The sequence below is a fragment of the Populus alba genome, chromosome 8, assembly GCF_005239225.2.
Source record: "Populus alba chromosome 8, ASM523922v2, whole genome shotgun sequence".
NCBI classification, from domain to species: domain Eukaryota; kingdom Viridiplantae; phylum Streptophyta; class Magnoliopsida; order Malpighiales; family Salicaceae; genus Populus; species Populus alba.
In genome coordinates, this window is record NC_133291.1 from 7,058,750 (window position 1) to 7,081,173 (window position 22,424).

The 22,424-nt window shown below is 35.6% G+C and overlaps 3 protein-coding genes across 8 annotated transcripts; 2 read left to right on the top strand and 1 right to left on the bottom strand.

The window, feature by feature from the left end:
- Positions 1-125: 125 nt before the first annotated feature.
- LOC118062490 (uncharacterized) lies at positions 126-5,092 on the bottom strand. The gene is made up of 6 exons (XM_035076266.2): positions 4,876-5,092; positions 4,077-4,260; positions 3,911-3,969; positions 1,999-3,807; positions 1,250-1,400; positions 126-1,129 (listed from the first exon to the last, which is right to left on the bottom strand). Exons 2-6 carry the CDS (start codon positions 4,192-4,194, stop codon positions 462-464), a joined length of 2,805 nt encoding a protein of 934 aa, XP_034932157.1. The 5' UTR covers positions 4,195-4,260; positions 4,876-5,092; the 3' UTR covers positions 126-461.
- Positions 5,093-9,844: 4,752 nt separating this feature from the next.
- On the top strand, positions 9,845-13,987 carry LOC118062449 (protein FAR1-RELATED SEQUENCE 11). Of its 6 annotated transcripts, none has more exons than XM_035076199.2 (4): positions 9,845-10,166; positions 10,817-11,787; positions 12,199-12,642; positions 12,718-13,987. In XM_035076199.2, exons 1-4 carry the CDS (start codon positions 10,124-10,126, stop codon positions 13,531-13,533), a joined length of 2,274 nt encoding a protein of 757 aa, XP_034932090.1. In that variant the 5' UTR covers positions 9,845-10,123; the 3' UTR covers positions 13,534-13,987. The 6 variants fall into 6 exon arrangements, with proteins under 6 accessions (XP_034932090.1, XP_034932091.1, XP_034932096.1 ...); XM_035076200.2 differs by having other exon boundaries at positions 9,847-10,166; positions 10,794-11,787; XM_035076205.2 differs by having other exon boundaries at positions 9,848-10,166; positions 10,784-11,787.
- An 893-nt stretch (positions 13,988-14,880) lies between these two features.
- On the top strand, positions 14,881-17,919 carry LOC118062450 (uncharacterized). The gene is made up of 3 exons (XM_035076206.2): positions 14,881-16,711; positions 16,797-17,050; positions 17,147-17,919. Exons 1-3 carry the CDS (start codon positions 16,553-16,555, stop codon positions 17,535-17,537), a joined length of 804 nt encoding a protein of 267 aa, XP_034932097.1. The 5' UTR covers positions 14,881-16,552; the 3' UTR covers positions 17,538-17,919.
- The last annotated feature ends 4,505 nt before the right edge of the window (positions 17,920-22,424 follow it).

A 22,424-nucleotide genomic window follows, 5' to 3' on the forward strand; every position in this document is an offset into this window, starting at 1 on the left:
AACTTTATAGTTTATACCTCCACAGAACGAGCGTTTCATTGATAAAATACAAAACTAGATGCTTAATTAGAAGACTATGGAAAGTTCATGCGCTTGTTTTGCAGCAGAAAAACCTCATAGACTGATCAGTGGAATAAGAGAATTGGTTTTATAAAATGGAGCTCAAGTGATGATCTCAGTTGAACCAGAGTTCACATTTTATGTATTATAGTCTGAACATTCATAAGCTGGCTCCTCCAATCCTCGATCTACAAGTTATGAACACTCTCATCGATTCACAAGCCAATAAATGAAGCAAATAATTACGAATCTTATGAACATCCCAAGAAAAACACACTTGGGGATCTCCCTCGTACAATTCTAACGAAGCACAACCACTAGGGTGTTTGTTCTCCACAAGCACAGCCACCATACAATTTCCCCAATCTCCATGCACTGAATATTATCTCCTGCTATTGGCATCAAAACCGCAAGATATCAGCAACCACTTCATTGACCAATGAATTAAATATTTGGCTTTCAAACTCCACTCCAAGTGCATATGCATCTACTTCAAAGTCCAGCCACCTTCCATACTGACTGCTCATGTCCTTGTCTACAAGTTCATCCACCATACAATCCCCCATCCTGCTCCATTCTGAGATCTCCTTGTACACATCTTCAGCTAGCCATTCCTTTCTTCTCACCATTGTTGTCCCTTTCACCCATGCTTTGTATCCACCACCAACATATCGTCTGCATCTCAAATCCAAGCATTCGCTTGCACAATCAAATAATACTTTCCGCTCTAGCCTAGCATCAACATCATCACTTTCAAGCATAATTTTTTTCCTTTCCAGCTGATGGAAGAGATGAGGATTTATGATCTCAGAAGCCCGACCTAATGCCAAGTCCTGAAACATCGATTCGATATTGCATAGTATCTTCTCCACATATTGTACTTCCCACTTTTTTGATCTCACAAGGCCTGTCACAGCTAACATGTTTGAATGTTTTCTAGCCACTGTTCCAGTTGATGTTGAAGAAGCAGAATCTGACAACTCCATGTCAGCATCTACAAAATGAACCCTCTTTGTAGAGCTCAAACTAAGAACTTCCTGGGTTTGAATGGATGAACAATGCTTGTTCCCTGAAATTACATGGCAATCATTTTAGCCTTGTTGGCATCAACTGGTACCCTTGTGAAATTCTAAACTACTAAAAAATAAAAGTACATTTAATTAAAGATTGAGAAATGCACTGCCCTTACCTTCTGTGCTGCAACTATCCATACTGTCCAAAGAGCTGCTACTTTCAGTTGAAAAAGAATGTTCAAGAACAGAGACTGGACTAGGACGTCTACAATCAAGCAGCTGTCTGGAATCATTTGATTTGCTGCTACAGTCCATCTCATCAACTCCCTGATATGCAACAGTTGCATCAACTACCCGCACATGCAATAGTGCTAAAGTTGGCAATATTAACCTTTGAAACTACGTCAACCAACCAGATTGATAACGAGAAGAGGGGGTCTCCACAAAATCTAAAATGCTAACTTCGCGGCATGAGTGACTCCTATGTTAACTTTCTATAAGAAGGTTACATGACCCCTAATAATGCACCGTGAGTTACTGAAATACAGTTTTGGTCTTTTATAAGTTAAAAAACACTCAATAAATGCAGAATGATAAACCATAAACATGAATCTGGAACTGAGCTCCTCTCCAGACTGAAAATGGAAAACATAAGAAGCCAGCAAAAGAGAAATACATAGCATGAGAAAGGAAAACAGAAATATGTGAAATTCGAAGCACATAAGCAGTACTATGAAATGAACACCAGGCTGGCCCTAGTAAAGATAGCTAGACATCCGACACCTTATCAGGGTCTTACACGTTACATGCTAGACAAGGAGGATTGAGGTAAACCAGCTGGCCCTTGGCACACGCTACTTTTACACACACACACATAATTGGTAATGTTGGACTTTCTTTTTATAGGAAATTCAGAAATGTGCACCTGAAAAATGTGTTTCAATCTGGGAGCTGCAGGATCAGTGAAGAATAAGGAAGAGGGAGAATCATAGCAGCTATCTGATTTATCTATGCATGAGACACTTTGATCCTTGTTATCATGTAACCTTGGTGCAGCGCCGCCTGAACTAAAAGTGGATGTAGAACTAGAAGACTCGACACCTCTAGTCAATTCCCTTAACTTTTCTTCCAAAAGAGAACTCAAAGCATCCCCTCCTATCACATTATATCCCACTGAAGATAGCTTCATACTATCTGTGTCAAGCAACAATCTCTTGCTACAATTATCCATAAAAGAACCACTATTTTTCTGTAAAGCGTGAGTAGGTGTTTCTGAACCAGGCATAGACCGTGTCAAGGGGGCTGTGAATGTAAACGAGACAACATCCATGCCTTTCCTTTTGCTTTCTTCTGTCCAACTAAAGTTCCTGTCAATAACTGGAGTAGGTTCAACAGCCTTCCGATTTCTGTCAATCAGCTTGTTATCAACAACCTGTTTTTTCTCAGCATGCATATTTCCATCAATCGATCGCTTCTTCCTGGGATTATTCGCCGTGTTATAGCTAGAATTCCCCTTCTCGCCTTCTCTCAAATCCAAGTCCAGCTTCCTGGATCCATTTTTGGAGCCAAAAGGCTTACCAGAAGTTTTGTGCCTCACAGGAGGATTCCCAGACAGAACTCTTTTACCCTGCAGGTTGGAAACCAAGGGCTTTGAAGGTAATTTGTCTTTATCCATTATGCAATTTTGTTTCTGGTTATTCTGCCTAAGCACACCAGATGTATTCTGTATTGGAGATCTTTTTTGCAAACTCTTTTGGACATTAGGTTGGCACTTGAAGGACTGGCTTGATGAAACCTCTCTCAGTTCTTTCTGGCCTCCAAATCCTTGACTGCTACTTGAATTCAAACCTTCTCTTCTCTGAACATTGACCTTTGCTTGGATTGCAAGTGAGATAGACTTTCCCTTAGTCTTTGAACTAGAAGAACCTTCATCAGTCTCAGAAAAAGCCCTGCAAGATGTATCATCTGATCCATTCCAGCTTTTGTTCAAAGACTGCCCCTTTAGATGCTTGGCAGCATTTGACTCAACTGGTCTTCGAGAAGTTTCTGCAAGTCTCAAAGTTTTATGAGAAACTTCCACTTTCTCTTTTGGTTCTCGAGTTCTCAAGGCTGCTGAAGAGGACCCAGCCAGAGGCATTTTCTGAGCAACCTCCAGTTTTTCTTTAAGATCTCGAACTTTCAGTGGTACTGAAGAAGACCCAACAGCAGGCATTTTGGGTTTGGCTGCTCCTTGGGGACCAGGCTCAATAATTTTTGCAGCTGCTTCCATTATGTGAGCAGCAGTTTTGTTCGGAATGAAACCAGGACTCTTGATTGGAGATAAAAGTTTATGGTGGGTAATTGGAATCGATTTGGCTGACTTAGGAGGCAGGATTTCAGTTTTAAACTTTTCAATAGGCCTGCTCAGGACCTTGTGAGGCTTAGACTCCTCAGAGTTCCTAGGAGGGCCATCCTCCTTATCAAGCAGATTTCCTGAGTATGCGATTTGATGATCCTGGTAGTAATCAAAATTTCTACTGCCACGAGAAGCATCTCGAAGAGATTGAGTGTCAAAAAAAGGTGTAGAGTTGGGCTCTGATAAATTAGATGTTGGCATGGAGTCCAATCCCATGAGCCTGGCTACTACCCCAGGGGCCCTGGCTCCATATCCATCATCATCAGTTACCGATGAAGCACAGCTATAATCACTTCCCCCTCTAATACCCGACCCTGCTCCATTCTCATCATCATCCATCTGCAAATGTAATTACAGCTATTAGATACATCATCATCTCAAGAAATCGAATAACAAGATAAACAACAAAAGATTAACAAATGGCCTTAAGTCCACAGCCCACCAGATGAAGCCGAGTCATTGGCAAGCTCCCATCACTTCTCTTTCCTTGTTTTGAACGCTCTACAAAGAGTCAGATGAAGCCGAGTCATTGGCAAATCCATAACCAACCATAGAAGAGACTAATCTATACATGAAGATGTAGGATGTAAGGAAAGAGAAACTTATACCTGGTAAATCTGACTTGCTTGAAAACAACTTTTTCCTAGATTTTGCAGTCCAGTCAAACAGCTGAAAAAAACCACCCACGTATCCTCCACTTTTAGAACCTTCTTTCTCAATTCCCATTTTCTTAATACAAAAAGATCAATCCCTCTTCAGCATCTATAAGTGGAAAAAAATAAAATGCTACACCTGCAATTTGATGAGATTGAAACAAGGTTTAATCCCCAACTAAATTGCATTCCTCAATGCTTTCCACGAATAATTTACACTTTCATATGGACACTTCAAATCATAGGAAAAAGTAAAACTCATTAAACAAGTGAGAAATAAAATTAAGATTAAGGAAGCTCATTCATATAGCAATAAAATTACTAAATCTTAAAACTGAAATTCATATTTGGTTATAATTATCCATAACAGTCCATTTATATAAACCTATGTTTCTGAACCAAGACCCAGATATTTCAAGCAAATGGTACACTGTTCTAGCTTAGATTCAAATTTCAATGAGCTGCATTTTTCTCAGCAAAAACATACAATCATATCAAAGATTAGGACTTTCAGCTAAATAAATAGAACCCACGAAACACTTTCACTGGTTATGTTCTACACATAGTCTATAATCTCCCAATTCAATCTAATTATAACAAAAGATGCTATAAATATTAAGACTTTAGATTAACCAGACAAAACCCAGAGATCATTTTCACTTATTATCTAAAAAAAAAATTCCTGACCCAATCCAATTATATCTAAAAGGGTCTCCAGAGTTTGAAACTTGAAAAAAAAAAAAAAAAACTTTACATGAAAGCAACGAGGGAGTGATGATGTATATCAGCTAAAAGTCCTTGGACCCTTCTGTTCCCTTCTTCAAAAGCAAGCAAATCTCCTGGGAGTGTAGGGTTTCAGTGAGGGAGAGAAGTCACGAATGATTTTGCAGAGATTAATGGGAGACTGGGAGAGTGAAAGGTCGTCTCTTTCTCATCGGTGGTGTGTGACTGTGTGTAGTTCAAATGCAATAAATGGACAGACAACTTCAATAGCATTAAGCTTATGTTATTTATAAAAAAAAAAAAAACAATAATTATTATTATTATTATTGCTGTTGTTATTATTTGAATGGTTAAAAAAATAAAAAAGAAAGTTATAACGTCTCTTTTTTTCGGGGAGGGAGTGATTTCAAATTTCTAAACGGGCAACTCAGTTTGAGTGACTCATCATTTGAAGGCTATGATAAAGTTAGAACCAGATGTACAGGATAAGTAAAGTATTCCAATGATCAGTAGAGAAGTCGCTCCTTAAAACACGTGCCAGTCAGAGAATATTGGTGTAGAGAAAAAGTATGCACTGGGAGGGGTCGCCAACAAGGTTTCGAAAAGTCAAGTACTGGAAGACGGATCTGCAATAGGGGGCCCCAGATCCATCAAGGGGAGGTGAATTATCGTATCGTATGTTGCTCGTATATTTACCTCGTGACATTTTTTTGAGGGAAGTGTCGGTTCACATGTAGGTTTATTTTCTGTATTACCATTTCGGATATGACCTTAGGCATGCTGCTTGCTAGCCGGAAATAGAAGTGTTTTTTTTTTCGACAATGAATTTCATGAAATATATATTACAATGAAAGAAATAATTATTTTCCAATATTTTTTATTTAACATGAATATTTAACCATTAAATATTAAATGTGAATGAAAAATTGTTTTGATGAATTTTAAGATTGCAAAAGTTTTAAACTCAAAATAAATTTTGCAAACTAGGTTACGAGTCGTGGGCTCGTGGTTTTAAGTTATAGTTTGGTTAATAAAAAATATTTTTTTAGTACCAAAATTTTTGTTTAATTAATGATTTATTTTTAGTCTTGAAACATCTTAGTATGTGAACCAATATATTAATTATATCATGAAAATAAGTGTATTCATGAATATTTATAAACTATGAGGAATTCATGGATTACCAATGTTCATTAGTTTTTTTATGAATATTAATGAATTATAAGTAATTCATTAACATCCATCGCAGTTAACAAATATTTATAAATTGTGAATATTTATGAATTTTAAATATTAATATCTTGATTTCTAAGTCCTATAAACAAGTATTTTGGATAAGTGGAAAGGGATGATGAAATTTATTGAATTCTTTCTCCGCTTGTTATTTGTTTTTATTAGACTTGTTTTTTTATTCTTTCTATATACTATAATGCTTAGATTCAGTTTTTGTAGAAAGATATTAAATATAATTTATTTGAGCTTGTTTGTCCTTGTTCATGAATGTAATTAAATAAGATGATGTTGTTAGAATTCTAAAAGGTTTATGAATAAATTTTTTTTTTGCACCAAGTTAATGGTAAATTATTGATAATCGAAAACAACAAAGTCTAAATGATAAATTATTGATAATCAATAGCAACAGATTCTGATTAATTTTAAAGTGATTAAATTGGCAAGTACTCATTTTATTTTCAATTTAAATTTAAATATTTTATTTATTGGTATGCATACGAGAACGTTAATTTAAAACCAAATAAAATTTTGAATATATTATTTGTATGATTACTAGATTTATAGATTTTTATAATAATTACTATATTTTTATATGTTTATGTTTATAAACTAAAAATATATTTTTTAATTGTTGAGTTTCTAGACAACACAAACCACACACAAACAAGAGGAATGTTAAAATGAGCATGAAACTATGTGGGGGGATTAATAATAAACAGGTTCAGGCTCGAGAATGATAGCAAAGAAAGAGTAAAGATAGCGGGATTGCAAGATTAACGTGCCTCGTTACTCATCAACACCTTCAGACTTTCAAAATGATTTAAAAATATAAAAAAAATATTAATTTAAAATAAAAAAATTAATTTTTTTAAATTTTTTATAACGTTTTTAAAATGTAAAAATAAATATTCACTTTTTTTGCTTCAAAGCAAAACTGATAGGAAAGAAACAAAGTGTTGGCCTTTTCTCTGTAATTTGAATCCATCTCGTCTCAACTGTGAACTAGATTTATTCTTACGTTTATCAATTTAAAAACCCGAAAAAATTAAAATATTTGGTGCAAACCACTAATGTGCTTCACACCCGTGGGCCAACAATCTATTCCGTAATCAGCGGGAATGAGTTCGCATAGCGTCCATGTAATTTCCTTGACGGTAGCTTGTGAAAAAGAAGCACATTCTTACATAATTAGGGAGCTTCATTGAAGACGTGGCTCTCTTTTATTGCTATTCCATGATATTTATAGCGCAAATGTTATTAATCTAAACGGTTGCATATTAAATATTTTTTTGTTTAAAAAATATTAAAATAATATATGTATTTTTTAAATTTATTTCTAATATCAACAAATTAAAACAAATACACACACATACAAGAACATTCTGAAACGCTGAGACAAACACCCCTGATTTGGGGCTGCACAGTAACTGTTTGGAATAAAGCGAAACAATGAGATTTATTCCAGTCACGACTTTCAATAAATGAAAATATGTCTGGGACTGGTCCCACGTATTAGTGATTAAAACAAGCAAAAGCAGCTATTTATCAAGGACAAAGTCGTCTGATAATCTAAATTTGGTTGTTGATTTGAGAAATTGCATCTACACGGCTCATGTGCATTGACTGAGGTTTGACTCTTCCTAGCTGCGATAAAACATTAAAAAATGACACGAGGGTTTATTGTTGAACCATTCAGAAGAGGGTGAGGATTCCGAAATTAAACTAGATTTTAGATTTTACGCATGCACGATACTGCAGGGTCAAAGCTTTTACGATAATTAAAATAAATGTTTGCAAGAGTTTGAAAATTTTAATCTTGAAAGAGTAAATGTATTTTTTAAAGTTGAAGTACTCGTTCCTTGTTTATATATATTTTTTATCTTGACCAGAAATATCTTTTTTTATTCATGCAGGCGTTTTCTTAATAAAAATAAATTTTATAAAAAATATAAATGGTCTACATTAAGGAGTGAAAAAAAAAACGTTTTTGAAAGCAAAACTCTTATTTTTTTAACAAAACATTTTTTACTAACGGAACGTTTTTTTAAACAAAAACTTATCATAATTAAAAACTAGTTCCAAACAAAAATAAAATAAAAAATTACATCTTCATAATTTTTTTTGAGGTTGTATGAAAAATAAATAAATGAATAATTAATCTATGAGAAATATATTTAATTCTTATTAATATTTTTTTAAAAAAAAAACAAGTGTGTGTTTTATATTATGATATGGAGTGTTTTTTTATTTTAAAAACACATTAAAATATATATTTTTCAGTTTTTTATTTTTATTTTTTATATTAATATACTAAAATCATTGAAAAATACTAAAAAACATCATCTTGATATTTTTTAAACCAAATATATTTTAAAAATACTTTCAAATATAGTTTTAACGCAAAAACAAAATGTACCCAGGAAAAAATGAACATTTTTTGAGACTATTAATTCACATCTTGTCGAAGAAGTCATACCATTCATTTTGGGTGACACAATAAATCAGTTGGCTTTCAAATTGTATCTAAATATTTTTATCCCTTCGCAGCAGGGCTTTTTTGAGATTGGTTTTTAAAATATTATTTTATTGAAAATATATTAGAATTATATATATATATTTTTTATTTTTAAAATTTACTTTTAATAATAGCATGTAAAAACAAAAAATATAATTTGAAATAAAAAAGCTCTGCCCTTTCCGAACCTCGCAACAAACAAAATGTACCAAGTTTCTTTGGACTGTTATTTCGAACATCAAGTTACCCATGACTCTGCGGACCACCCATGTTCGGACAATATTCATAGAAATTTCTTCTTTTTTTGTCTTTTTCTTTTTTCTTGAGATTATATAACTTCAGCTGTGTAACTGTGTTTTACAGGTGGTCAATGGAGGTTAAATTTATCCCTGTGAGAAATTATCAAGGACGGATAATAGTTACCATTAAATTAATCACTAAATTATTTTTTAACATTTTATTCTTTAAATTTCCCTCCTTATACCAAACACAACTTACAAGCAAGGAATCTAATTTATTTTGAAAAAGAAATCAAAGAAAAAGGAAATATCTATACCCACGTTAGCAGTCATCCCCAATCCATAAGGGTAATTTTTGTAAATATCTATTTCATTACTTCCGTTTTTTCTAGGTACATACTTCCAAAATCTTAACCCGTATAGATTAAATTTCTGATTCTAAATTGATTTTGCGTCTTCTTTAAGCTTAAACTGATAGCGTGCGTTTAAAATTGTAATGATTTTTTTTTAATATTAGTATATCAAAACAATAAAATAAAATAAAATATTTCAAATTAAAAATAATTTTTTAATATAAAAAATAGTCAAAATGCACAAACAAACACAACTTGAATTGGCAAGTAGGACCTACATATCAAGAAATAGCACACCATGTGAATCTATTGTTTTATAAAACAATATTTACCTTACTAAAAAGTAGTTGATTCCACAATGAAGATTCAAACAAAAAATAATATTGAAAAATCTTATTAAAGCTTAAAAATGAAACAATTCGGTAAGTTGGTTGGCCGTCGATCCATTGTTATCAATAATAATAATAATAATAATAATAATAATAATAATGGATATATACTTTTCATTAATCTTACAAAAGAGGGGGCGAAAAAGGCTAAACAGACCCATAATACTTTATTTGGGTGGCCATCGATCTATTGTTATCAATTTAAATACCGTCTCGCCTGTGGATCTAACGAGTTCCAACATTTGAAGCCCAAAGGCCCCAAACACTTCAATCATGGTCCAGTCTAACTTACGCCACCCACCTGGGTTATGAAAAGCGAAACCCACAAGGCAAAAACACAGTGCAAGCCTCTGATTGCTTGAGTTGATTTCTTGCGCAAATCTCAGCAAACGAGGGAGGGCCCTACTAATTCCCCCCCTACATGACAAAATCAAAGCCCAACGTTTCGATCCAACGGCCAGAAATCATGCTGCGGCGTTGGACAATACCATGTATCATCACGGCGCACAATAGCTAGTCTCCCCTGTGAATAGTTATCGTTCTCGATAGGATGCGCTCTGCTCCCCTTCGGTTTAATCACCCGCCACTTTCAGGTACCTTTGTCTTTCTTTTGAATTCCAGGTTCGTTATTGACCGTTAAAATACTACTAAATCCAAACCCCGGTATGTATCCACATCTACTTTTATTTGATTTCTGTACATCGCAATGATTTTTTTTACTTGCTTTATTTAATCAATCAAGGCGGGTTGGCTGTGATTTTATTGAGGACTTTTGGAGAAACGTTTTTGTTGGGATCGAATATGAATTTTTGAATGTTATGAGATTCATCCATAATTCTGAGCTTTAAAAAAGGGCTTTGATCTATTTTAACGGTTGCTCTTTTCCGTTTTTGTCTTCAAGGAATAGCAATGTCTCATAAAAACTATGTGCCCACATTTGTATCAGTGCATATGCATTAATTGTTTGTAGATAGGCTATGATGCGCTAATGAATGCACTTACTAGGAAATATTGCAGTGGAACCAACAAGGGTTCGTGAAAATATGAAATCTAAACAGTTTAATTTGACGAGTGATATGATGTGAACTGCCTGCCGTTGCGAATTCTGGTTGTGTGAAATCTTAGTTAAAATGTAAAAAGAAAAAAAGATAATAAGTGCGAGTTGTTTCATATGTCTAATTAAGTGGCTGGATTTTAAGTTTACCAACAGTTGCTCGCAGGTCTGATTGTAAAAATTGATTAGGAATGTCAGAGGGAACAAATATGGTGATGGGGTCTTCTGAGGATGGGACAGATATATCTCAAGATGATAACGGCACCACGGAAGAAACACCTGAAGACGCAATATTGTTACGACAGACTTCAGTAAACCTTGTCCCTTTCATTGGCCAAAGGTTTGCATCCCAAGATGCTGCTTATGAATTTTATTGCAGTTTTGCAAAGCAATGTGGCTTTTCAATCAGGCGTCACCGTACTCGTGGAAAGGATGGAGTTGGTCGAGGAGTCACGAGAAGGGATTTCACCTGCCATCGTGGTGGCTATCCACAGATGAAACTATCTGAAGATGGAAAGATGCAAAGGAATCGCAAGTCATCACGTTGTGGCTGCCAAGCATATATGCGTATTGTGAAGCGGGCAGATTTTGATGTCCCTGAATGGCGTGTTACAGGCTTTAGCAATATCCACAACCATGAAATGTTCAAATTGAATGAAGCGCACCTCCTCCCTCCCTCATGCACCATGTCTCCAGATGACAAGAGTCGCATTTGCATTTTTGCAAAAGCTGGAATGTCAGTGCGACAGATGTTACGATTAATGGAGCTAGAGAAAGGTGTGAAACTGGGATGCTTGCCATTTACTGAAATAGATGTGAGAAACCTACTACTGTCTTTCAGAAATGTTAATCAAGACAATGATGCAATTGATCTTATTGCAATGTGCAAGAAACTGAAAGATGAAGATCACAACTTCAAATATGATTTCAAAATTGATTGCAACAACAGGCTAGAGCATATTGCATGGTCTTATGCTTCATCTGTTCGATTATATGAGGCATTCGGTGATGCAGTGGTTTTTGACACAACCCACCATCTGGATGCCTATGATATGTGGTTAGGTATTTGGGTTGGAGTAGATAATCACGGGATGACTTGTTTTTTCAGTTGTGTACTTCTGCGTGAAGAAAATATGGAATCTTTTTCTTGGGCATTGAAGGTATGTATCTGGTGATCTGAAGATGACCATTTTTTATATATATAGCCCAGTTACTAGCTTGTCATATGAGAGCCAAGTGGATATCTCAGAATCATAAGCTTTTTCATCTTGGCTTACCTTCCAATACAGAGCTTACTTTTGACTGAGATGCGAAATAAAGCTTTAAAGACAAGAGAAAGGATTCTCATGTGATTTTGTTTTGGAATGCCTGCTCCAACTCCCTTTGCATTTTGATGCATTACCAATTAGATTTTGATGAGATCCTCCGTGGGCTACATTCATGATCAATTATAGATGACTCTGCCATTATGCTGTCCTTATAATCACAGTGTTCTTTCCACCCTTTTTCTCGTGAAGTTCTGATTATTTCTTGGTTTTGAGCTGTACCTAATATTCCTGATGTTTATGTAGGCATTTGTGAACTTCATGAATGGAAAGGCTCCCCAAACCATATTAACTGACCAGAACATGTGGTTGAAAGAGGCTATTGCTAATGAAATGCCTGACACTAAACATGCCTTTTGCATATGGCACATCATTTCAAAGTTCTCAGATTGGTTTTCTATACTGCTTGGATCATGCTATGATGACTGGAAAGCTGAGTTTCTCCGACTCTACAATCTGGAATCTGTACAAGATTTTGAGGAAGGATGGAGTGAAATGGTTGAGAAATATGAGCTCCATGCAAATAAGCACATAACTAGTTTATATGCATTTCGTTCATTTTGGGCATTATCATTTTTGAGGAATTACTTCTTTGGAGGAACGATGGATATATATCAGTCTGGCTCAATTACTGCTTTCATTCAGCGATTTTTGAGTGCACAGTCTCGGCTAGATTATTTTGTAGAGGAAGTGAGTACATTATCTTCTGTTTCCTTTCCTTTTATTAATTTCGATAGCCTAACTTGTCTATCATTGCCTTTGCAGCTGGCTGATATTGTTGATTTCAAGCCAGAGTTGCCACAAAAGCTGCATAAAGTTTACCTGAAAACAGGTTCACCCATTGAATCACATGCAGCTTCTGTTCTTACTCCATATGCCTTTGGTAAATTCCAGGAAGAGCTTGTGTTAGCTCCACAGTATGCATCTTTTCCAGTAGATGAATATTGTTTTCAAGTCAGACACCATACTCAGATTAGTGGTGGCTGCAAAGTCATTTGGGATTCTTGTCAAGGGCATATCAGCTGTAGCTGCAGTTGGTTTGAATATTCAGGCATCCTCTGCAGACATGTTCTCCGTGTTCTGTCAACCAATAACTGTTTCCAAATACCAGACAACTATCTGCCCATTCGATGGCAGTGTGTTAGTTCATCTTCCAGTTCAAGGATGCATTCTGAGAAAATCCAGTTACTGGAATCCATGGCTTCTACACTTATGGCAGAATCGGTTGAAACAGAGGAACGCCTTGATGTTGCTTGTGAGCAAATTTCCATCGTATTATCACATATTAGGGACCTTCCTACACAGACACACGGTGAAAGTGCATACAACTGCCCATCAGACTCCATGATTTTACCAGAGGTAGAAGATTCTGGTGGAATAGCTAACTTTACTGTTGAGAATCCTGATGATCCAATCACTCTAGCAAAGCTAAAAGATAGACTGCCCAGAGTTGGAGTTGATATTTCTAGAAAAAGAAGGCATCATTCTGGTCCTTGCTGTGGGCATTTTGGACATGATGCATCAGATTGTCCAATGACGAGAAGCGATCAAATGAGTGGCACTACTCTAGGATACTTGTAGATTAGGATACTGGAGATGGTAGTTTTGGTAGAAAAAATCAGATCACAGTTGTTGGTGTCCATTTCTACAAACAGTTCATCATTTATTCTTCCAAATTTTACATTGCAAAAATTTGAGTACTCTCTCTCGAAAACATCTATATGCATTGATGAAGGGTTTTTCCATTCGTTGAAGATATAGCATGTCCACAGCCACATCTCATGATTAGTCAAGCCTGCGAAAGAATTCCATTTCTTTACCTTAAAATCATGGCATTCTTAAGCAAGTTGAGTATGTGCTAGAGTGAATTCCTACAAGACGGGTTATAAAATATTTGGATCTCCCCATTTCTAAAAGCCCCATCTATGAAAAAAGGCTTCTATTTTTATCCCTTCTGATTCGATTTTGAGGTATTTTCTGATCATTGTTTTATTCTCAAACTTCACAACCAAATGAAACTTTATTCGCTGGAAAATTAGGAAATCAAATGACTCTGGGTTCAGAATACTTGAGCACAGGTATGGATCTACAAACTTGATTATTTGGACAGGAGAAGCTTTTATGTTTCATTTGTTGAGAATATTTTTATTAAGAAGTTGTTCCTTCAAATCCATTGCCTAATTTGCATCCCCGTTTATTCGTCTAATTATTGCAGATGCCTTGCATGCTGCTTTCATTTTGTTTTTTGATGATTCACTTTCTTGTTTGATCGTTGCTATTATTTTCATCGACAGTGTTAACATCATAAATTTGACCTTGTTTCCCTATTCCCTTTGTTGCTTATGTTGGTAAAGTTGGTTACATCTGAACAGTTAAATATGCAATTACAGGCTGACTCGGTGAGGCCACAAGGGAACCAAAATCTTGCTTTCCCGTATGCTTTACGTACTTGCATAATTTTACAATAATTGAACATCAAATTTTGCACCAATTTGTTTTTTTTTTTCCACACTGCAAGCCATGCTGGTGATGATATACCCGTCGTAAAACTTTCTTTTGGTAAGAGCAAGTTAGATGTCTTTCCGAACTCCTTAAAGTTTCATGTATTTAGAGTGATCTAATCTTGTTCTTATTGTGATAATTACCTTTGTTATTTTTTTTTACTGTACACCACAACACCTGCTTTACACATGTTTGAGATCTTATGATATTATACATTGTGTTTTTCTTTTCTACACATCACCATACAATCTAGTGTTTCTGCATCCCTACAGTAGATATTTCTACAATCTAAACAGTACAGTACAGCACATATACAGATATACCTTAGTCGGATGAATCATCAGCCAAAGAAACCTTGCTTAGCCTGCTCGGCAACAAGTTAGCACCATTGTTCTTGATTTTTCTTCCCTTAGTGCGATAATTCCTCGATCCAAAAAGTGCTCTCTGTGCAAGTACTTTCTCAAAATTAGAGTTGCTTGTGCTAGGCGTTTTGTTTGGAAGAATAGCTTGTTTGTTGCTGGTGGAAGCATTGAGATCACCAACATTGGCTTTCCCAGAAGACATCTCCTCAAGGATGCAGGCTTGAAATGGAGGAGGACTGTGGGACTGGTTAGGCAATCAAGATTGGTGAGTGTTTTCAAGTTTTATACATGAATTGATGATATATATAAAAAATCCATGGGAAGCTAGTAAAGGAATATGTTGGAAATAAGTGGGGGTCGAGGGAGAAGCCATATTTGCGGGGTGCAGAAAGAATCTCCAATTAAAAATTCTTACCTATGGAATAAGTCTCCTTTATCTTCCGAGTTACGCAAATGAAGATGCACCAAGGCAATTATCCATCCGTTGTTTCTTGGCTCTGAAAGTTCTCAGAGAGTACTGACAAGGTGCTCTCTTAACATGCACTTCATGGTTGATTGTTGAAAAGATATTTTGTTGAACAATCGTGAAGGGCTATTCAATTTCTGCCGTTTGTGAGCAAATGAAAACAACATAAAGGGAAACACCATGGGAAGTGCATACGTTGACAAGTTGAATGTGATTAAGCACCATCTTTTTATGAAAGAAATTTGAATCAAAAGAAAACGTGCAGATTCCACTTCGAGTCAATTATACAATCCTTTTGACTCACCGATTTCTGGTGATTTCAGAATCACTGGACTCTTCCCCGTTATACTGGTCCAGGGGTCCGACCAAGGCTAGTACTCTAACCAAATTATAAGGCCGAAACAGCCGTCCAAATTTCTCTGCAAACCGTCTTCTGTCATCTCTTCCTGCCACTTCTGTGGTTTTTTCCAGCCAGCAAGTTACTTCTTCTACTTTGATGTTTACAACAAGAAACCTTGCGATGTCAACCGTCAATAGTTTAGGGACCAAGAACATATATTAGCCGTCCATTTATTTTCTTTTTCACTTTTCTTTGTCACGCATAACCATCCCTTCATGGTTTGTACATCGCATACTAAAAATCATAGAACCTTTATTGGACCGAGATTGATCAACAGGTTTGCCTTTAAGTAAAGTCTTGAGCTCAAGGAATCTGATGGGATGCCTATCTTTATAGTAATGAACTGTGCAATATGCCAGCATCATTTTGCATCTGATATGCTCACTAAGGACTTCTCCTTCCGTTCGAACTATAATTAAAAACCTCATTTGTTAAGATTAGATTTTCTTGTCATTGGATTGTTCGAAACTTTTCGACGCTGGAAGTGTTTCACACCGGCTCTGGATGAGCTGCATAAATAAATCAACAGAACACCGAAATCCACCTCGAGCCAAAGGTCTAGAAAAGAAGAGCGGATAAATGCACTTTGGGCTAAAGAAGACTCGAAGGGGAGAATTAGCAAACGCCATTAATTTTATCGAGCAGAATTTAATTAGCTTTAAAGCAAAATCTTTTAGAGCCAACTATTCTTGCGTGAATACTTAACACTAAAGGCCAGAACCTGAGAATCTTTGGCCTTTAAGCAACCTTTGCTCCAAGCTATTCTGCATTCTACTGTCCTTTTTATGAAATGAATTTTAAAAATGTAGTTCTTATTTTCTTCTTCATCGTCTCGAACCTGCATGAATTGCAATCATCTTGGAATCAACCATGCCAAAAACAAGAGCAGTCACACATGCCGATCTTGCACCAAGTCCTGGAAGTACGGATTTGGGTAGCAAAACAGCTGCCTTCCTCGTGGTTTTTACCATTGCTTGTGGCCTATTTTGCTTCATTCTTTGCCTTGTAGCTGAAGCCACTCGTTCCCAGGTAACCCTTAATGAAGATATCTTTGCACTGCACATTCCTTGAGAGCGATATTTGACATTTAACCCCGTGGGGTATGATTTTGTAGGTGACATGGGTGAACTCTGATAGTAAAGAAAATGATGAGGATTCTCAATGTATATATACTGGCAGTGGCAGGACACCATTTTTGTGTTCTGCTATTGCATTTGTAGGACTGGCGGTTGCCATGGTGGTGGAACATATGTACATGTTAATTGCAGTGAGCAAATCACCGCCTCCGGCTCTAGTTGCTTGGGACACTAATTCTGCTTGTGCCAAGAGCATCACAAGGCAGGCAGGATTTTTCTTTGTTACGACCTGGTATGATCAGCCAGTTTTTGCTTCAAGTTTTGCAATTATCAGTCATCTTAACTCTTGCTAATTATGTCAACCATTGATGAACACGATTTTTAACAGGATATGCTTTGCTGTTGGAGAAATCTTGTTGTTAATTGGGCTGGGTGTGGAATCAGGGCATTTGAAGAATTGGTCTAGACCAAGGCCGAGCTGCCTCATCATTAAAGAAGGCTTGTTCTCTGCTGCAGGAATCTTTGCATTGTTAACAGTCTTCTTTGCTTCTGGATTATACTTGACAGCATTGCGTGCACAAAGAATGTCCCAAGAGCACGAAAACACTCGGCGAGAAATACTCGAGGCCTCCGCCCTCCACGCGTCTCCGCCAAGGTCACCTCAACATCGCATGATCACCGCCATTGCCAGAGAAAATCCAGTTGCCAGAGAGAATCAGACTCAAGAACCATCGTTCACATATCCACCAGCGTTCACCAAGCAGTTAAACTTGGTGTAAAGCAAGAAAAGGATATGTAAGTTGGTGCTCGTAGCTGCCTAGCAAAGCCACAGGCAGAATTTAGAGGATCTATGGTGGCAAGTAATCACGAGGAAATGTATACATGTGCATGCGGGAAATTATGATTGGTATGATCTGTAAATATGCTCTCCTAAAATTTTACAGGATATTAACCTCGTAAGTGTTATGTGTTGTTTTAAGGAAAAAAAATGGAAAGAAAATGGCAGTCATTTATCTATCTGAGACTACATCAAACAAAATTATAACGATAAAAAACATATAACACAAACAAATTGAGTTTTTATTAATTTAAATAAGTTATATGATAATAAATATATAAAATATTTTTTCATGAATGCACTGGTGGACAGTATATCCAGGGCTCAATTCAAAAAAAAGATATTAACTATTGATGTGCAAAATTTGTCTGAGAATACCCTTGTAGATAAGAGAGAAAAAAAATCAATCATTGAAAAGCAAAATAGTCAAACAAAGCAATAGAAATACATAAGATATTCTATATAATTCATAAACTAAAAAAAATAAATAACGAGCAGTGAGAGAGACAGGAAGTAAAAACAAGAAGAAATAAATCAGATCGATAAAAATAGAAGAGTAAAAAAAATTGATGTTTCTTTAATATTTTTACTAAATTTAATGTGTTGATATTAAAATAATAAAAAAATTAAATTAAAATTTTTATAAAAAAATACTTTTTAAAAATCTTAAGAAAAACAGATTTTTTCTTGGACAACGACAATCAACCATCTTATTTGGGGATCTAAAGAATACTAGATGTTGATCTTTTGTAGCCACGGACATTTATATGATTTGGGCCAAGGGTACTGGCCCATGGTGCCCTCCTAAACCCCGGGCCTTCTCCGGCGGGATTTAGAGCCCACAAACTAGCTACTACAAAACAGCAATACGCCAGGCCAGGCCCACCTCATCAACTTCATAGATCATATCCATGCTCAAGCTCAAACTATAAAGGACCCAATTGTTAGGCGAAAAAACCTCCACCTGAGTCACCTTCTCCGAGTGTAAGCACACGACCTCAGCCCCAAGATGAGAGAGCCTTGATATCATATCTTAAGCACATTTAATTTAATAATCAAATACAGTAAATCAAACTATCGGTGGCCTTTCAAGGGATTAACTGCAGCGTGTCTTCGTAACAGAAGCGTCTGCCTAAAAAAACACTCTGCCGATAGCATTCGTCATTTTACCAAGTACAGTTTCAGTGCTTTTCGTTTCTTGCTTTTGACCCCTTCATCGCTTTCATTATTTTCTAAATCAACTATAAGAGAGAGGTCATCCCAGGCCATTAATTATCCCTTCTTCCTGAAAACACCCGAATTTAGAAATCATATGTAGATTTTTTTCTTTTTTGGTACAACAATTAGACACAGAGTTACAAGCAAGTAATAAAAGCATCGTTTGCTGCTATATAATAAAGTCTGGGGCACTGGAAATTCCTGTTTACAGCATCATCAAAGTTTTATTGCTAATTATAGAACACACATCGAGATAGGTAAGAACATCGCAGCTTCCTATCCTCTGAACATTCCTGCTTTCTACTTGCGCAGGTCTTTGAAATAGCTTTTTGGGTCTCGTTCAAAGTCAGCCCTGGGAATGCGATAATCCCTTCCAGGAGCTTTCATTGTCTTCACAGGATCAGGTTCTGGGCTTGAGAAGAGAGCGCTGCCAATACCCCAGGCCATGAGAGCTGCTCCTGCCACAGCACCAATAACAAAGGCTACTCCAGTTCCATCGATGCCTTCATCTTCTGTTTCAGTCTTAGAACTTGCTGCACCTTTACCGCTATTCATTGCTCTGCAAGAGTTGATTCTGTCCCTGTGTTTCATTGATTTCTATTTGCAGGTTGTTTGGCAATACAAGAGAGTGGAGGACTGCTTATATAGTACTGCATCGTGGGAAACGGAGTATTTTCTATAAAGTATGGGAAGCCAGCGCATCAACTTTTGCTTTTGTAAACGTAATGTGTGAAATTTTTTTTTGTTACTTGGCGCCTAAGATATAACTTTGTTTATTTTTATGTTTTACAAGTTTTTTTAAAAAAAAATTAAATTTTTTATTTTTTTAATTTAAATTAATTTTTTTTTTATGTTTTTAAATCATTTCGATGTGCTAATATAAAAAATAATTTTTAAAAAATAAAAAAAAATATTCTTTTGATATATTTTTAAGTGAAAAACACTTTAAAAAATAACCGAAACCACATTCTCAAACAAACTTTCAAAGAATTTTTTTTTTTATATGATTTTCATTAAGCTCAATTTAATTAATCAAAATTTTTATGTTAGTGGGTATAGTGAAAATAACTTTAAAACTTGAAAATCACTATCTTTAAGTATTTATTGCTTTTATTATATTTAATGTGAAGTTATAATAATATACCTTTAAGATATAATAAAATCTTAAATTTATAGATAATAACTTTTATAACTTTCTTAAGATTTTTTATTTTATTTATGGTAAATATAAACAAAGAGTTTGTAAAAAAAAAAAGTATTTTCTAATTGATTTCTGTTACTACAAACTGTTATTTATAAATAACACTCTTTCATATCAATTTTTCTATAAAATTTAAAGACTTTTTATAGTATATGTAGAATTTAAAGACATAACTATTTATACCAATATGTTTGTGAATTTTAAATTGCAACTTTTCTACAAATTAACTAAATAACTTGACAGAATGTATCATACATAATTAATTATTTCTGAAAACTAGTTAATTAACTTAAATTAATTAATTCAAAAAGAAAAGCCAAATGCCATCCTAAATTTTGAGTCCTTCATATCTAAGTAAGTACTGTGGAAATCAGCTCGTCACCTCTTGCTTTTGCAAAAGCAATGGGTGGCGCCAAAAGACGATATTGACCCCGTGATTTCTCACTTTCTACGTCGCTGTGTTTCTTTATAGTACTGCACTGATTTGTTTTTTGAAGGTGGTGGTTGGCACTGAAGCTGGCCATCATCTTCTTAAAGCAACTTTCATGGCACTGTAGCCTCTTCATAGGCTGAACTGAACGTCCCAAGCCTCTCAAATACATGACAGAAAAACAAGAATATTTAAAGGGGAAAGAGAGTGGAGTACTGCTTAGATAGTACTGCAGTGGATAATTCCCATCCTCACGCTACAGTGAGATCAAAAGGTTTTTACATGTAAAAAATTAATATCATGATGGGGAAAAAAGTGACACTTTCATGCCTTAACTAGCGAGATAGACAGAAAATAAAAAAAAAACTAGATCGATAAAAATAAAATAGTAAAAAAAATAATACGCCAGCAATACGCCATTTCATGCCTTAACCCCGGGCCTTCTCCGGCGGGATTTAGAGCCCACAAACTAGCTACTACAAAACAGCAATACGCCAGGCCAGGCCCACCTCATCAACTTCATGGATCATATCCATGCTCAAGCTCAAACTATAAAGGACCCAATTGTTAGGCGAAAAAACCTACACCTGAGTCACCTTCTCCGAGTGTAAGCACGCGACCTCAGCCCCAAGATGAGAGATCACAGCCTTGATATCATATCTTAAGCACATTTAATTTAATAATCAAATACAGTAAGTTTGGTGTTTATAAAATTGTATATGCATATTATATTAACACACCACCCTATTGATCCAACTAATTTGTTCACGGATGATTATGCATACGATCTGTGGCCAAGCCCCGCTACTTCCTTGAGTAGAATATAATTGTATCTTTAAAACAACACTCAATCTCATTATGCCGACTGATTCGATCCATCAAATTAACTTATTCTAGTTGATTGATTGGTTCCTAACTGGTAGATCAGTTTTTTTTTTTCTTTTTCCAAAACTGAAATCTAATTTATCTTCAACGTTGTTTAGCATCTTGTAAAGGGCATTCATAGCTTTCTTTCCGAGCCTGAGTATATGCTTTCATTTGATTCAATAGAATGACAAGCACTCGAACAAGGAGTGTAAGGCATGATAGATCATAAATAATATCTGCACAGAATTGTAAGTAAATAAATTAGGACAAAGGGCAGTTAATGGATTCAGCAAGAGATCGAGGCAATAAAGCAAAACACAGACAGGAGTATTTGCACTGATAATTATTAGCTAAAATTCCTTATTTTCATGGTAGAAAACTTTGACAATTAACCATAGACACTGGAAGAAAACAAAAAATGAAAACTATGCCACTCCAGATATTATCCTACAAGCACACATGCAATATAATGAAAGGGTTGAAAGGACTTCTAATTACCCCGTCTAATTAACTTAACAAAGTTAGTGAGGGTGGTTGAAGCTTGCTCGAGAGAAAAAATGCAAGACTTTTGTCAACTTTGAAAAGTAAGCCTATGCATGTCCCAGGGCTCCTCTTTAATTCATCTTCTAATATTCGATCTAATGTAAACAATGTTTTACCTTGCAAAACTTCATCATGAGCTTGATTCATGAGTTCATAATGCATCGATGTTCTGTGAAATGATGGAGCTCTAGCAGTTAGCGTTTGAGGCAAGTTTGGTATATTACATAAAACAGATATACCCGTCTTTTTATTGATCATTGCCTCAGGTCGGTGACGGACTCTTTAATATCCTTGGCATAATAATTACCATGATCTCACCTGATGAGTAATGCTCATAATAATTACCTAAGAGGACGGTGTCGTATGTATATAGTTCAAGAGCCAGTTTGCTCGCTATCAAGAAAGACCACATTAATCCAGCGGGCAACAGCGCAGCAGTATCATGCCCCCTGTATATAATATAAAATTCTTTCACTTGATTTGATCAACAACATGCCCATATGATCATGTAACGATACTGCCAAGACACCAGGCATGGAATTATGAAACATTAGAGTTGGAAAAAAGAG